Source organism: Calliphora vicina, chromosome 5, assembly GCF_958450345.1.
Source record: "Calliphora vicina chromosome 5, idCalVici1.1, whole genome shotgun sequence".
NCBI classification, from domain to species: domain Eukaryota; kingdom Metazoa; phylum Arthropoda; class Insecta; order Diptera; family Calliphoridae; genus Calliphora; species Calliphora vicina.
In genome coordinates, this window is record NC_088784.1 from 85857701 (window position 1) to 85876601 (window position 18901).

General features: G+C 28.6%; 1 protein-coding gene across 2 annotated transcripts in view; it reads left to right on the forward strand.

The window, feature by feature from the left end:
- SLO2 (slowpoke 2) overlaps positions 1 to 18901 on the forward strand; it is a 232739-nt gene that overhangs the window by 129766 nt on the left and 84072 nt on the right. For both annotated transcript variants that reach the window (XM_065513504.1, XM_065513503.1), the window contains exons 3-8: positions 4602 to 4701; positions 4811 to 5009; positions 8914 to 8988; positions 9148 to 9231; positions 9345 to 9439; positions 14554 to 14737. In XM_065513504.1, coding sequence (XP_065369576.1) covers positions 4602 to 4701; positions 4811 to 5009; positions 8914 to 8988; positions 9148 to 9231; positions 9345 to 9439; positions 14554 to 14737 — 737 coding nt within the window. The remainder of the gene's footprint in view (positions 1 to 4601; positions 4702 to 4810; positions 5010 to 8913; positions 8989 to 9147; positions 9232 to 9344; positions 9440 to 14553; positions 14738 to 18901) is intronic.

An 18901-nucleotide genomic window follows, 5' to 3' on the forward strand; every position in this document is an offset into this window, starting at 1 on the left:
TAATTTGGTCCGCTTTCAGATACAGCATCTCGAATACTAGGTAACGGATGGTCATTCTTTTTGATTCTATTGATTGATTTATTTATTAAGAAAAGAATAAAAAAAATTATACGGTTTGCTTTGTGTTTGTCCAGGTAAATCGATATTTACCAACTATCCAGTTTTTCAATATTTCTCAACTTTAATGGAAAATCAAAAAAAAACTATAAATTTGCTAGAGGCAAAATATCTAAAGTAGACATGGTTACAAAAATTAAAAAAAAATTATCTTTTCTGGAATAATTTTGAATCATAAAAGCATTCAAAAAGGAATATAAAAAATCAAAAATTTAAAAAATATTTCCCATAAAATTGATTTTTCCACAAATTTCAAATTTGCTAACCCATAAGTAGGCACCTAAAAGACGTAGAAGCCTTTCCAAACACTCATTTCATAGGTAGATCAATTATCTATCATATGCCTTTTAAATTTTTTGATTATCTCATTTCGTTTAAAAGTTATGATTTTTGCAACGAAAAAACTCAAATGGCTCCACTGCACGGTGTACAGAGGGATGGCTTCATACATTTTTTGGCAAAAATTATAAGGAGTGGTCGTAGAGCGCTGAAATTTTGCACAGAGAATTATATGGACCAAACTAAGAAAAAAGTTATATTTTATCAAAATCGACCACGCCCACTGCCCATACAGTCCAAATAGATTTTTTCGCATTTCCTATCCAAGTAAAAGTCTAGAAATTTGGTACATATATTTTTTGAAACAAAAGAAGAACGCATGCCGAGTTTCAATAAAATCGGCCATGACCACCGCCCACAAAACCCATACATAGACAAGCATTTTTTGGATATTTTGTTTATTATTCGACAAAAAATTTTAAGTTTTCATCCCGTTCCGAAAACTTCCGAAAAACTATTTTTTCTTTTAATCGAAACAAGACACTCCCAACTTTCATTTTATAAAAGAAACAGCTTGGGGAAAAGTGAGGCTACATTTTTTTCTCCATGGAAAATCAAAAATAAAATAATTTTTAGAGACTTATAGATTTGAGTATATCTTCTTAACGGTTTATGATATCCCCATAATTATTTTTATATGTTAAATTTTTTTTTATATGTTAAAGGCAAATGGTATTATTAGGAAAATTATACATATATAAACCACTGAATTGCGTGAAAATATAGGTAAATTTTTGCTTAACACCCTTGCGTGGACCTTACTTAAATTTTTTTAAAAATAAAATAAAATTTTTCTTAAAACGATAAATGTACATTTCATCTTTAAACATTTCTCTACAAAACTGCATCATTTGATTTTTAAAATTGAGTGTTTGAAAAATTTACTTTTTGACACCAAAAATACATAACTTCTTTATTTCTTCATAAAAATGTTTGAAATTTGGTATTTGTATTAAGAATAACATAAACGATCGATCGATAAATATTTCGATATTTAAATACAGGGTTTGGCAAAAAAAGCAAGGACGTTCTAAAAATATCAAAAAAATTGCATGTAAGTGGCTGAAATTTAGTTAAAAAATAAAGAATAAAATATGTGATCGAAAAAAAATTGGTCATTCAAATTTCGGATAACATGGCCAAACAATCATGGACGTTTTAAAAGTATCGGACAAATTAGGTTATTCATGTAAATGCCTGAAATTTAGTCCAAAAATGAAGAATAGCATAAGTGATTGAAAAAAATGGTCATACAAATTTCGGAAACATATACGCGTTTTGGTCAAACAATCATGGACGTTTTGAAATTATCGGAAAAATTTGGTTATTCATTTAAATGCCTGAAATTTGGTGTACATTTAAGAACAACACACTTGATCCATCGCAAAAAATATTAAAAATTGCATACAGGGGTTAGCCAAATAAACATTGACTTTATAAAAGTATCGAAAAAAGTATGTAATTTTTTTAAGTATGTTTATAATTAAAAATAACATAAATGATCCATTAAAAAAATTTCGACATACAAATACATGGTTTGGCGAAATCAGCATAGATTTTTCCAATTGATAAAAAAAAATGCAATCATTCTGGTTATTGGAATGGCAGATAATTGCAGCTGAAATTTATAGTACTAACTACTGATACTTTACAGTATTAAATGTAATTTACCTTTCAAACTTTTTTATAATTTAGTTTCTATCAGAGACCAAAAATAACTGTTATTAAATTTTTTGAGACTGAAAAAATTAGGCATAAACCAATTAATATTTTTTACGTTTTCAAATAAGAGTTATTCATAATAAATATTTTTTTTCGTTGGTCATAACTTTTATTTTCGATTTATATTTTTTTACGTTGCTCATAACTTTTTTTTTCAATTTGTATGTTTTTAAGTCGAATAATAAGAGTTATTCTAAAGAATATATTTTTTTCGTTGCTCATAACTCAAAAGAAGTTTCTTTCGCCACCTTGGTTGCATTTTATTAGTACATACATTGAATTTAACCTTTAAAATCGCAAGAAATAAGCATGAGATTGATGTTTTTTATTGTGTGTTTTTTAATTATGAAGAATTTTGTTTCACAATCAATGTTTTAGCAAACGCATTGTCCGCCAAGTTGCACCTTTTCTCTGTCAACAAAATACGCAAAGCTGAAAATGCTCTTTCAACAGAAAGCAGTTTAGCCGGCAGTGCATAGACAATATGAACCAATTTATTCAAAAATTGCAAAAGTATCCTTTTTCTCTTCCTAATATTTCAACAAATCGGCTTCTACGTCCAGTCTCATAGTTTTAAAGCTCTCTATTTCAGCTATAGCTGCTAATAACTCTCGCGATGTATTGCCTTTGTCATCTTCTGAAGATAAATCCACTTCAAGTTCTCTAATTGATGTTCCGAACAACGATGACGTATTGAGATTCGTTGATTCGTCAATCAGAAAATCGGATATTGGTTGAAGTGGAGATACTTCAGGTGAAGTTAAATCGAAAATAAAAGTTATGAGTAACGTAAAAAAATATTTATTATGAATAACACTTATTGAAAAGCAAAACTTATTTTCATTGAGAATAACTATTATTTAAAGAAACAAAAATTTATTTCTACAATATAACAGTTATGGCTAAATTTTTTTAGATATTTCTTATAACAATTATGTCTCTGGTTTCTATAGATTTAAAAGTAGTTCCCAATCAAATCACTTTTATATAAAAAGAACAAGCCAAAACTCCGTAATAACCACGTGTTATGGTTAACTGCTAACTGTTTTTTAAAAACCTGTCCTAATTTGCAAAAATTTTCGAATATTAAAATGAAAAGAAAAAACCTTTGACTTTACAGCACTATAAATAACCATATAGTTACTTTATAGCCAAAATAATAATGATTCTCTATATTTTGAAGTGTTAAGAAAAATTTACCATCAAAATTTTATAAAAATTAAAAAACAAAAAAAAACATTTTTGGCCGGAATTTACCACCGTGCACTGTGTGCCGTTCTCTAATACTAGAATTGCTTTATTTTTATACTTCAACTCAGTATTGTATGGTATGGTAACTAATGCAATTTTCATAAAATAATAATAATATTTGAATAAGAAAGAATTTTTCAGAATTTTAAATTTAAGATTTAAATTTTTCCTTTTACACTCACAACAGCTGACCAAAATTTTGTTTTAATTTAACATAAAATATGATTAAATTAAATTAACAAGAAAAATGTTACTAAACTAAAAGAAAATAAAATAAAAATATACACAAAAACAAGCCATGGAGATACACAAATATTTGTTGTACCTGAAAAGCCACATTAATACATGTTTGAATATAAATAGCAGCAGAAAAAGGAAAACTGAAGTAAAATAATAAACAACATAAATATTTAGCCAGCAGATTATAGGATTGTTCAACCAATTGAAAATACAAATAAAAAGGAAATGGAGAAAACATTTATCAAAATTCTTAAGAAAAATCTTACTAGTTTTTCATCAAAGTCTGTACCTTTATTTATTTAACAACCACACATGTGTCTAACTTATGTATAAGTAGATAAATAATTTACCTTTTTCGACCAGCACGTGTCTCAAATCATTATGCTGTTCTTTTGGTTCTTAGAATTTAAGCGCAAAATTTTCAACATGATTTGCAAAAGAGACCACAAGTACATAATTACATCCTACAAACAATCTTGGAGCTATGGGATGAAATGTTGTATTTAATAATACTAATTACTTAGATCAAAACAAAATAATCAATAAAAACAAAATATTTACCTAGAAAAAATCATTGTTATATTTAAAGTCTAGTTTTAAGGGAAATCGGGTAACTAAATAACATTACAGCGCACAATGGGGCAGCTGAATATAAATATTTTGAATTTAGATCTGCTATTTCCTACTAGCCCCGCATATCCCTTAAGAGCGACTGCGTTAGGTTTGAAAGTAGGGCACCTTAGACTTGCAAGATTTTTAAACGCTTGTGGATTTTTTGTATTAACATTTTTATAGTTAGCAATTTTTCATTTAGTTATTATTCCCACTATTTTCACAGGTTTCAACAATAAATTTAACTTTTTTATTTTTCATAAACAAAATGTATCTTAATCTTATATGTTCGTTTTCTTATTTATCTTCTTTATCATTAGGTTTACGAATACGTATTGCTGATTTATTTTTTAAATTATTAGCTTGTGTTTTGTACATTTTACGTGTGATAACGGATACAAATCCAACATATGCCACATGGTAAGTAAAAGTTTTATAAAAACCTAAAATAGCATTCTAATGAATAATAACATTTGTTTCTCTCTTTTTCTGTAATTATCTTTATTGCTAAAAAAAAAACAATTTCCAGTTATGGCTGTAATGTTAGCAATAAAACAGAATTTTTAGAATCGGCGGAATTAACGGAAGAGGAATTTCAAGAGAATCCCATTATAAATTGGGAGGCGATATTGTGGGTTAATCGTGCCACTGTCTTATGGGCTGTTCAATTAATTTTAGCATTAGTTTCACTAACAGAAGCCGTTCTATTAACATATCTTGGCTATAAGGTGAGTTTGATTTTAATGAAAAGATACAAAATTATAAAATCTTAAATATGAGTGGTAGGTACACGATTTTAGCATTATATTTTTAATTTCTACAATACTAAAATTCTATTTAAATAAACATTCCAAAGTGCCCACAAACAGTCAAATTATACAGAGCCAAGTTTTTATTAATGAAACCTTTAATATACAAAACTCTAATGAAATCAAGACGAATTCGTTAGCTATTGAATTTGGCTACGACTGCAAAATTTCGTGTGTTTGCCAAAACTACAACGAAGTCAAGAAGAAATCCTATGTTTATTTAGTTTAGGAGTAAGAAATGCGAATGAGAAAGAGAGAGAGAGAGATGTGCTGCCCAAAAATAGCACATACAAGAATTAAAAGCAAACATATTGAAAAAAAGTTAATCAAAATTAACATAAACCGGTAGAGTTGGGCATCAGCTCCGATATCAATTAATTGAAGACTTAATGCTTGATCAAAACGTATGATCAAAGTTTAATTAAAAGTATATTTTAAAGAAGGCTCTAATCTTACGCGTTGTACCCAAAAATCAAGCCCTAACTGCGAAAATATCTTAAGTGAAAAACTCAAAACTTTAAAGGAATCGCACGTTTGCGATTGCATCTACACTTGATGTTAAATGTTTTACAAGCCGTTCATGTATGAATTTGGGACCAATAATTTCAAAATTGGAAAAAAGTAAAAAATTCTAATACTTGAAATCAATTCAACTTTAATTTTTGTTACGTATTTTGTATACAGTTTAAATACATGACCGTATGACCGTACATTATGGTGGCGCCAAAAATTTTTGTGGATTTTCCCAACTAAAATAAAAGTTTTCATTCTGAGATACAGTTTCTCAATATTTTTGTCCTAGTGTTAGTATTAGTTGAGCTGGAGTATAAAAGTATTTTTTAAGAAATTTTGGTATCACGTGAAAGCTGTTCAAAGAGTTTTTAAGATATGACCATAGTGGGGAGGGTATAATGCGTTTGTGCAGATGTTTGTAACGCCAAAAAATATCGACTTAGAATCCCTTTTTGAGTCGATTAAACGATGTCCGTCCGTCCGTCTGGCTGGTCGGCTGGCTGGCTGACTGGCTGTCCATGTAAACCTTTCGATCAAATTTGGTACATGTTATTTTTTCGGCCCAAGGACCAAGCCTATTGAAACTAGCTGAAAGCGGTCCATTTTTTCACCTAGCCCCCATACAAATGTCGTCTCGAAATTGGACTTTATCGGTCATAAATGTTTAATTTATATATGTATCTCCACAAATTCCGCTCCAAATAAGTTTTATATATACAAAATTCATTTCACCAAACTTTGTTACAATCGGTCCATAATTAGTCATAGAACCATATAGAACCGCTTCCGAAAATCACTTTAACGTGCATAAATCGCTTAAAAATGTTTACACACAAAATTCAACACAGTTAACTTTAATATAGACATAAATTGCACGACCTAATTTCATGGTGATCGGTCCATAATTGCTCATAGCTCCCATATAAGGCCCACTTCCGAAAATCACTCAAAATATAAATTATTGAAATTTTTAAAGAAAAATGTTTTTGTTTTTTTACTTAGTGTAGGGTACTGTATGGTCGGGCTTTACCGTTCATACTTTCTTACTTGTTTTAGCTTCGAAAATGTCGAAATGTCGAACAAAGCGTCATATGCGGGAAGTTTTGCTTTACTTCTTTAATTTCAAAAAAGTGCAGTTGAAGCACAGCGATTGCTCACCAAAGCTTATGGTGAATATTTTCCATCGGATTCAACGTACTAGAGAGATGGCGGTTCAAAAGTGGTGATTTTGATACGGTAGACAAAGATCGTACAAGCCAGTCCAAAAATTTTGAGACCAAGAATTGGAGGCATTAACCCATGAAGATTGGGTTAACAAGAGCTTGCAAAATTATTAAGACGATTTTGCATGTCCGAATTGATGCTTGAACGCTTTAAAAGAAAATAATTTATGCACCACATCATGGATCCATTACGATAACCCGAAGCGTAAGAGATCGTATGCAAAGCCCGGCCAACCAGCCGAATCGACACTAAAGCCAAATATCCATGACGCTAAGGTAATGCTCTGTATTTTATGGGTCCAAAAGAGTCGTATATATTATGAGCTGTTGAAAACCAACCAGATCATCAAAGGGAACGAAGGCTACTGATTCGTTTGAAGCGAGCATTGGCCCAGAAATCACTTGGCCACATGTTGCAATACCTGTTAATTTAGAATGAAGGGGTTGGGAAGTTTTGTCTTACTTAATAGCCCAGACCGTGCCCAGTCCGACCATTATTTTTTCGATCTATACAGAGCGCTATTGGTCTGATTCGTTCTTGGCCTCCAAAGATGAGCAGTTCTTTTGGCTCAAAATCCATATGTTGCCAGCAAAATTAGAAAAGTTCATAACTAATACTTTGAATAAATTTATTTTGTACAAATTTTTCAAAATAAAAGCTAAAAATTTTAAAAAATATCGCAATCAGTCATACAACCAATTTTTTTGTTTGTGCATATTTAAACTTGCCCTGGTTATATGTATGCCATTGTAAAGACCATGAAATTCATTTTGATATCCATATTCTGTATGTCTTGAATATTTAGCATATTTGTCAGATCGTAGAGAAAATTGGTTTTGAAAAATTCAAATAAAATTCGATCTAGACTAAGTTTCGAATAAAGGAAAACCCAGTTTTGTTAAAATACTATGAAGTTTATAATGTATTAATTGAATTACTTTAAAATAATTTCATATAAAAAATTTAAAGAACTTAAAATTTTTTCCAAAAATATTAAAAAGTTCGAATAATTTAAAAATCACTTGATGCATTGAAAGCGCCTTTCATGGACTTTCCATATGATACCAAAACTTTATATGTTTCATTTGCAAGAAATACGCAAAAATAACAAAAACCTTAAAAAAGGACATATTTAGCTTTAGCTCACCAAATACGGGCGTCAGAACAATTTGAAAAATTTTGAATAATATTGTCCTCAAACAAACTAAACATTAATTTTAGTTGGAAACATCGACACCTTATTTTTCCTCCACACAAACAGGGCCACCCTAATGTACATATACATATCGTCACCTAAAATGCAAAACTGCCTATCATCCAGGGATCGTAACAATTATGACATTTATAATAAAAATCACATCCTAATAAAGAAAAAAACGAAGTTCTGCAATAAAATTACATTTAAGTAAGGCTAACATTTTTTTTAATCTTCAATTTTTTTGGCCAGCATTTTCCAATTTCTTATGTCGTTTTAAAAAACCAAAAATTCGAAATTTTCCTAAGAAAAATATTTTTGTTTGCAAAAAAATTTATATTTCTAAAACAACTTCGCAGATTAAAAATTTTTGACTTACTTAAAGCTAATTCTATTGAGGAATTTCGTAAACTAAACCGTTTTTGAGTTACGCGAATATATATTTTCGAAATAACGGTATATCTCGAAAATACGAGCTAACCTAAAAAAAACCAGTTGGCACCACTGAATTCAGCGTACCCGAATTAGTTTAACCCACCGGGTGCCCCGCTTGACAGTTTTTTCAACTAGCACAGTGTTATTATGACCAACAAACTTAATAAAATGAAAAGTGTTGTGATTACAAATAAGATTTTCTTTCTTTAAAAAAGTTGATATTTTTAAAAATAAAAAGCTAAAAATTTGTGAAGACTTGTACCTTGACCAATATCCGTTAAAAATTTAATTTTTTGGTTGTTACACCCTTTTTCATTTCAGGTGACAATATGTATGTCATGTATCAGACCTTGTGTATTTGATTAGGTTTAATTGTTTTTCTTTAATTTATTTTCTGTATTTCTAACATGTTTTTATTTCTTCTTTTTATATGTACATCAATGTTCCGGCATCTAGGGAAATATATGGCAACAGATTTTGTCATTTCATTTTATATTAGAATTAATTACGACAATACCTTTTGCATTAACGGTAAGTTAAAGTTTAGTATTGATACTTTAAATTTATAAAAATGAAATATTTAAAAAAAGCATTTTATAAAAAAAAAAATACTTTCGCTTAAAGCTATTTAAAATTTTAACATTACAATTATTTTAACTTTAACTTTACATTGTTTTCATTTTCATCTAGATATTATGGCCGCCTTTAAGAAATTTATTTATACCCATATTCCTAAATTGCTGGTTAGCAAAACGTTCTCTCGAGAACATGTTCGTAAGTATTGTTTTATTTTTTCAACATTAATTCTACATTTGCATACATATGTATATAATTTCTATAATAAAAACCACTCCCCATATTATCTGTGTTATATTGTGTAATTATAGAACGATTTACATCGTGCCATGCAAAAATCACAGTCCGCCTTGTCACAACAATTGACAATATTGTCAGCCACACTGCTGTGTTTAGTTTTTACGAGGTGAGTAAATAAAAATAAAAATATATCTGTGTTTCTTCATATGTATATAAAATAAAAGTTATAAGTTACAGGGTGTTTAAAAAAGAAGTTGCAATTTCGAAATTTTTATTATATATCGCACTGGCTCCTCTAAAGAGAGTCAAAACTAAATTTAAAAATGTTCACTAGAGGCAAAAACCAAATGTATTTTTTGGCAAAATATTAGAGAAAATATTGTAAGACATTTTCAGACCACTGTACTTCGATTTCTTGCAAAAAGTGAAAATTGAAAAATTTTGAGTTGACTCTCTTTAGATGAACCATAAACATTTTGTCATGCCGCACAGTGGTTTAGAAACATTTTTTTTGTGAAATAATTCGGTATTTCGGGAACTGTTGGAGATATTTTTACGAAATTTTTCCCCTTAGAAAAGTTTTAACGTTTTTTTTCATATATTGCATGCAAAATGTGTATACTCGCATATCAAATGTAACTTATGAATTTAAAAAGATACTGACATTATAACCCCAAGTGCCATTAAGGGTTTATTTCCATTTTTGTGCTGTTATTATAAAAACTGGACCTCATGTAATATCCTACTTAAGTTTCATCAAAATCGGCCCACAAATAAATAACATTTCGCTATCTTTAAATTAGAAATTCCAAATATTGAAAAATTTGACCTTTGACCTTCACGATTTAAGGTTTAACGTTTTCCAATTTTAGTAAAACTTTCAGAATATATTTAGAATTAACCGGTCTATAATATTCTGAATAGGTTTTACTTAAAATTTATAACAGTAAGGAAATAGAGCAACTTCACCAAAAAATGCCCAAATAATGGTTTTTTCTCGAGAATTTCAAAATTTAAACCGCAGGTATGGAAAAATTATAAGAGATATTTTCATAATTTTTTCATATTTTTATTTCCTATTATATTCTCAATAAAATCCAATGAGGTGATCAGAAAACTCTGAAATTTGTTTAACAAAAATTTTAAAAATTTGAAAATTAAGTTTTGAAACTGCCGCACAGTGGGGTCAAATGCCCCTTTTTTACGGATTTGTTAATATCTCAACAACAATAATAGCGACGCTCGCAAAATTTTACGTGGGTAGCCCTTAGACCAATCCGCATATTTTAACAAAATTTTAGGGATATAGGAGGGGGAACTCAATTCCCCACCATATAAAATATTTATTAACTGTGCTATATCTATAGAACTACAATAGTTATGCACACTAAATTTGCTGCGGGTAACTCTAAAAACAAACTACACGTTCCGCCAAAATCGGAAGGGTATACGTGGGTGGAATCGGGTTCCCCCCATACAAATGAATTATTAATTCTCCTATATCTATAGAACTACATCAGTGAGATACACAAAATTTATGCATGTTATTGATAAAAAAAACTACCATATTGTTTTAAGATGATATCATTATATTAACTAGTAATGGGAGGTTGAATAATAGAGATCTTTCCCAACTCCTGCCACTAAAAGACTTGCAATGTTTAAATGCACTGCTTTGAAATTTATACAACACAATATTTGAAATGAGACAATATAAAAACTACAGAACTGAACGTGAGTGATAACTGGCTCCCGATATAAAACTTTAAAATTCTCGCGATCGCGGTCACTAACATGATTTTTTTATTAAGCTAAATTGCTTGCTATCGGATGACTTCGTATTAACCACAAGAAAAAACTTCGAATTAATCACAAAAAAAAAATGTAAACAAGCATATACAAGCGTGAGTGCATGAGAGTTAAATTGTTAAAATTCCGCGTGCTATTCATTCACGATTAGAAAATCAATGGATGGAAAACTACACTGAAATAAAGATAAGTAATTGGTAAAAGTTTATTATTGTTTATCTCATTATAATACAAGAATATAGCCACGTCAAGGCCTGACTCACACGGGACTCTCGTATTATTAATCACAACACTTGCACATCTCTTATAAAAAAAAAAAAAAACAATGACAATAACAATAACAACAACAACAACAACAACGACAGCAATAAAACGTTTATCAGAATCGCAAAGTGCTTTTTGATGGCAGACTTAAAGGGTGAAGCTTTTACTAATTTACATATAACTTATGAGGCGCAGCGATGCGCAACCTAATTTTTTCTGAAACAACGCCTAACTGTCCAGGCTTTTAAATTATATTAAATTTTCTGCCCAGCTGAGCTCAGCTAATAACTTTATGTCCATTTGAACAGACAAAATCCATTTTTTTTTGCACTTCCAATATAAAAACTAATATCAAAGCCACTTCCACAAATAATTCAAATTTAAATTTAACCAAAACATATCAATAAATAATAAAAAATATTTTTTTATAAATTACCTATCACAAATAGTATTTATTTTCGCAATTTTTTTTATCAATTTTTTAGGTTTTTTTCTCACAATATGTAATTTCAACACGTGACTATAAAAATACCTTTTAATATTTCACATTAATTTTTTGCCTGCTGATGTAGAATTTTGTGCTCTTTAAGCTGGCACTTTCAGTTTTTACGATACTTGAAATTTGTTTTTTCAATTAATCCGCAAAATTAGTATATTTGGCCCCTTTGTGTGCCGTTAAAAAAATATTATTTTTTGGTATACTTGCGAATAGGTTAACAGTATCCTACGAAGACAAAAACTAATATACAAGTAAATATGGATATATTTTAAATAAAAATGAGCTTATCCTTAAATCAATGCCATTATAATTTTTGATATTTTTTATTTTCAAATACCGAAATTCCAAAAAACGGGGAAAGTGTGTTACAAAAATTCAGTTTTGTTTAGAAAAGTGCCTACTGTGGTCTTATTTACCATGTGATAGTAAAAAAAAAAACTTTGCAGATATTTAAAAAGCATATAGGATTATATAAATGTGAAGCTTTTTTGAAGATCGGTGCTTTGCCTTTTTAGAATTTTTTTTGCTCAAATTAATTTTTTTTTAAATTGGCCAAGTTTAGATAGGTCTGGTGGAGACTACGTCCGCTTAAGTGAGTTAAATTTTACTCTACATGCTTTTGCATTAAGTTCTCATTTCAGATCATGTAAAAAATTTATACACCCAGAGAAAAATTAACTTAAATTCAATAAAAACCATATTGAATCAATAAGAAACATTAACGAAAGTCTAGTAATGTAGAAAAATTTTATTTCAATATGGAACAATATTAATTTAAAGTTGCCCTATATTAATAACTTTAATATGGAAACAATATAGAAATAATATTTTTCGGCATTGAATTAATATTGAATTCTTATAGAAACAAGGTGGAAAAGTTATTGAAATTGTATTTTTTATTTTAGAAATAAAATGTAAACTATATTGAATTAAGAATGAAACAATTTAATACATATTAAGGTTATTTAGCTTTGATTTAATATTGAAACGTTATGTAATTTAAAATTCACACTATAGATAAAAAATTTGGAATTGATGCGTATTTATTCACACGGGTAAGGTGCATGTTCTGACAGTTGGTTTCTTCAACAATTATGAGTTCAACTCGATTACAATTCTGGAAGCGCTGCTAGCCGACAGAGTTTGCAAATCCTAAATAACATAGAAAAAATGTATAATTTTAATTACTTTATGGAGACAGCCATTCGAATATGATACTTCGACTACAGGGGATGTCGCTGAAGATGTATCATTAAGACTGCTGTCTTGCACCTATCTCCGTATTTCAGACTTGAGTAAGTCTGCGTCATCTTCAATTCCAAACTAAAAATAAAGCAATTATTTTACTTAAAAATCGATTAGGTATGTTAATGGACAACACCCACCTTTTCCTTTATCCATGCAAATAGCTTGCTGCGGAACTTTGCAACTCCCAATGCATTTCCTAAAATGGTCACTACATCTCCGCTTTATTGACATTTTTTTAAAACGTCCACAACAAACAAAATTTCAAAACTTAATAATGAGGGAATCAGTTTACATATTGATTTAAAGTGTTGGTATATAGATTTTATAATGTTTCTTATTAATTCAATATTTTGTAAATTAAATTTCAACTTAATTATGAAATTAATGATATAAAAATCTTAAAATAATAGTTTTCATCTTTAAAACAATGTTGACTCAATGTATCGCACCAAATAAATAGAAACTATATTAATTCAAAGTTGAAAATTATTTATTTAATGTATTTCATTATAAGTTTTCTATTATATTGAAAATTATTGAATTAATACGATGCGTTCTTATTTTTAAGTTGCAGTTTTTCCTTGAGTGTACAGTCCCGAAGAAATTTTTTTTCTTCAAAAGAAAAAATATCGATTATTTTTTGGAGAAAAAAGTAAAAAATATGCCCATTTTACATGATCCAATTTGTTAGCAATTTGTATTTGTTTTATTTAGAATTTTGTCGCCAATATAACAAATTTTTTAAAAAAAAATTCAACCCTCCGTAGTCTCGCCATATTTCAAAAACCAAAAAAAAATCGAGCAAAATTAAAAAAAAAAAAAAAATAATCCTAAATATCTTTTCAACTAAAGGAGATTACCTACACATGTAAGCATATTTTTTGTAGACCTTCTCAAGGACTATTCTCATTTTAAATTTCAGCTTATTCGGATAAAACATGGATTTTTTTAAAAAATTTTAAAACCGAGTTGACCAATTTTAAAGGACCATGCACTGACCCCCATTTCTCCTAGGAAGCTGAACAACTGTAAATCAATTCAAAAACACTTCTGCTCAAACCATGTGAAATTTCGAATTATTTACAAAAAAAACGTTTCTAAACCACTGTGTGCCGTCCAAAACAAGGACACTTTTGTTAAATGTCCTGAAAAGGTTGGGGAGTTAAAATGTTTTTAATTTGATACATTATTTCAAATAAAACAAACTGTCTGGTGTATTTAAATGAACACAAAAGTCTCATTAGACTTATTTATAAAAATCACCCTGTAAAAACGATTTGTTTAAATTAAACACCACCACATTAAAGTAATTTTAAAATTAAAATTGATTTGATAATAATGATGTTCATAAATTTGTGTTTATTATTTTAACAACTTTTTCTATATACATTCATACGCATTTCTATTCATCTCTGTTTCTTTTTTTTTCTTTTTTAATTTTCCATTTACTTCCTTCCCAGTGTGTGTGGCATACAACATTTTCAACGTGCTGGTCATCGCCATTTGAATTTATTTCAATCAACGTATTATGTGGTTGTCACCTTTTCAACGGTTGGCTACGGTGATTTTGTACCCGATATTTGGCCTTCGCAGTTGTACATGGTCATAATGATATGTGTGGCATTAATTGTATTACCAACACAGGTATGTATTAAGGGGCATAAACATATCTACATATGTATATAACTATGTAAATTTACTGCTGCATGTAACTAGATACCTGAATTTTAAATATAAATTTACAAAACTTCTTCATGAGAGGAAAAACAGAAAAACAACAATTTATTTAAAAAAACAAAACGAAAAATGTAAAATATTTGACAAGCTCCTTGAAAATGTACAAGTTGTGTAAAAGTATAAAATGTCTTTGCCATAACCATGATTAAAATATGAACTTATATGTAGGTCAAGTGAACCCAGGGGGTTGTTTGTGTGACAGTTTTAAGTCTGTTTCATATTGTAAAATATATTCTTTGATATTTGTTTGATTTTAAAATAATTTAAGTAAAAATTGTATTCAGAATTTCATGTGAATTTAAATATTTTTTTAAAGTTAGCTTAGTGTGCAAATGTGATAAGTCCCTTTTCACAACTTTAACAGAAGACACAGAAAACGTTGTAAAATCCTTTGTTTTCAATATTTTTAAAGTCTGTTAAAGCAGTATTTAAACTTATTTGGTAGGATTTAGATTGAGAAATAATCACAGTTAAGATGAACAACTTATAATTCCTTTTTTGGGACTTAGCTCATTTCCTATTACCTTTTTTTTTTTGTATTTGTGTAATTTGTTTGAATATCAGTGTACAAGATGATAATAAATTTCAAAATGATTTCAATATTTTCTTAAAAAATTGTATGAATTTTTTAGTTAAAATTAAATAAATAAACTAATAATTACAAGAATTTTGACTCTATTATATATTTAGTAATGTTGGTCTACTCAATTCCAAAGTGTAAGGGGGATTTCGTGTCAAGTGAACCAACTTTTGAAATCGATGTCTTCCGGGATGAAATTTTTCACCATGGTTACCTCTATTAGATAGTAATTCATACACATTTTTTCAACAAGATCGGTCGAGAACTCTCTGAGTTATTTACATGTTATTTTTCTCATTCATGTAACTTATTACACAGAAAAAACTATTTCTTAAACCTTTTCAATTCAAATACATATTTGTCACATATTGAACTGGTTTCAATTATTTCATAATTAAATCAAGTATTTATTTGCTCAAAAACAAAATTTCTTGATATTTTCTATTGAATTTTGAGTTTTGAATTTGATTATTTTGACAATTGAATATACAATTTTCGTTATTGGTTGAATTTCAACTACAAAAATTATTGAATAAATAATTTTCGTAATTGAAAGCACATTTTTGTTATTTTTTGTGTTTTAATTACGAAAATTATCTATTCAATAATTTTTGTATTTGAAATTCAACCAATAACGAAAAAAATAACGAATATATTCAATTGTGCAAATAATCAAATTCAAAACTCAAAATTCAATAGAAAATATCAAGAAATTTTGTTTTTGAGCAAATGAATACTTGATTTAATTATGAAATAATTGAAACCAGTTCAATATGGGATAAATGTTTGAATTGAAATATAATTTTTTCTGTGTACTAGAGTTTTTATCCCGGGAATTCCCGGTACAAATTTCCTGGGAATTTTGCCAATTTTTCACTACACGATTCCCGGGATTTTTAGGCGGGAAAGTTTTTTACAGTTTTTTGCTTATATCTCGGCAATAATAGACCGCTTATTATTATTTATTTGGGGAACATTTAAAAAGTGAATTCATTATTTATAGAATTTATTTCTTATTGAATCAATCTAATTTCTTTAAATTTCTTCTTCCATAACAAAACAGCTTCAAAAATTTATTAAATGATTAACTTGTTCATCGATTCAAATCTATTACAAAAAGACAATTTTTTCGAATAATTTTAACATAAATTTTATCATTAAAAGTTTGAATAAATTCTGTTATTAATTAACTTTAAAATTAATTCAGTTTAAACAAAGGCTTTGGAATGAATCTAAAAAATTAAATATTAGAAACGGATTTATGGAATGAAAGGCTGATATTTTTTAATTACGGATAACGATTTTAGTGAATTAAGCACAAATTTTATTAATTAATTCGAAGCTCTGATATTTAATAACTATAACACTAAGTTTTTATATGAAATTTGGCTATAATATTCATAATTTACCCGGAAATGTAGATTCCTGGGAATCAAAAAAGGTCGGGAAATTTAAAACCCTACTTATTACCTATTGTTCTTAGCAAAATGTGTTCCAAATAGTTTAGATAGCTATTTCTTCATTATTTCAAATAAAAATATTAAAAAAAAAATAAAAAAAATTTAATATTTTTTTTCCAAAATCAAAAACTTTTTTGACTTTTTTTTCAAAATGGGCCCTTTTTTCTTAAAAAAAAGCTTAGCTATTTTATTTTAAAATAAAGATTTGTATTTTCCTTGAAGACCTATTTGGTCGTTTAGTGGGATGCGAGTTCGATATCTATCAAAATAAATATTTTGTAACTCAAAACAATTTTTGACTTTTTTTGCAAAATTAAAAACTTTGTTGACTTATTTTTTCAAAATGGATCGGTTTTTTAATATTTTTTTGTTTGCTCAAAAGAGAGCTTAGATACTTTCCTTGAAGACCTATTTGGTCGCTAAGTGGAATGCGAGTTCGATATCTATCAAAATAAAGGTCGATTTATTAAAAAAAAATTAAAAATGAGAACTAGACCGATGTTTTTGAAAAATTGTGTCTGAATTATTATCCAATAGATCTAACCTTGATGTAAATTTCATCACGTTCGGAACACATCGACCATATATATTCTGGATCTTTATAGATAGCGGACTCGATATACCCATGTCCGTATGTCTGTATGTTGAAATCAACTTTCCGTAGCTCCCGATTAACTTACATACATACTATTGAAAATCAAGTAAATTGGCCCACAAATGGCTGAGACATAAAGAAAAAACCAGGACAACCTCGATCTTTTACCTATTCTTGAGCTATATCTGGATTACTAAGTTAATATAGTCAATATGATAGATATAGATAGATATTTTAAAGACCTTTGCAGCGAAACCATAATAAGTTGGACCTACAATGGTCAAAGTCGGGAAAAATAATTTTTTAACCTGTAATATTTTTTCCCCAAATAATATTTTGTTGCCATAAAATTTTTTGGACTAATAAATTTAAAAAAAAAAATTCATTTCAAAATTAAAATTTTTTTTGCCGAAAAAAAATTACAGGTTAAACAATATTTTTCCCAATTGAAAAACTTTGAAAATTTAAAAAAAAAAAAAATTTTATTTAAAAAAAAAAAAAAATTTACCCAAAAATTTTTAAAATTTTTACTTTAAAGTATATTTAGGTGAAAGGTATATACGATTCGGCACAGCCTGTGTTCCATCGGTTTCAACGTGTGAGAATTGTGTTTGCGGTTCAGAAGGGGTGATTTTGACACGAAAGACAAAGATCGCCCAGGCCAGCCAAAAAATGTTTAAAGACCAAGAATTGAAGGCATTATTCCATATAGATTGTTGTAAAACTGATAAAAATGATGACTGAACGCTATAAAAAGCCAAATATAAATGGTAATGCGCTATATTTGGTGGAAGCAAAAGGGTCCTATCTATTATGAGCTGCTGAAATCTGACCAGACCATCACAAGAAACCTCAACTGATCGAAGTCAACTGATTCGTTTGAAGCGAGCATTGGACAAAAAACTCCCCTACCCGCTTTATAGTGCTATGCCCCGTCGGACTACAGTTTGTTTCGATCGCTCCCTTTGAGATGCGCTTCACTTTAGTACTGAGTCAATATCGGAATATTGGCTTGATTCGTTCTTGGACTCAAAAGATAAGCACTTCTTTTGGCTCGGAATCCATGTGTTGCTAGAAATAAGTGAATAGGTCATAGCTAACAATACTTTAAATAAATATATATTGTACAAATGTTTCAAAATAAAAGCTAAAAATCCCGCATTTGTAAGTCACACACCCAATAAGATAAAAAACTGCATTACTAGAATTTAAAAATATTTAAAACAAAAGATTTTAGAACGTTTTTTGAATCTCTTGTAAAATTTATTAAAGGGTACAACAACAATAAAAAACGAAATAATTGTAAACTTTTTTTAACTCTTTGGGGTTTGGTGGTTAGTTTACTAACCACATTTTCTAAAAATATTCGATTTCAAAAAAATGTATACCAAACAAAAATGTTTATCATAGTTATTTTTAATGCCAACCGCCACGGT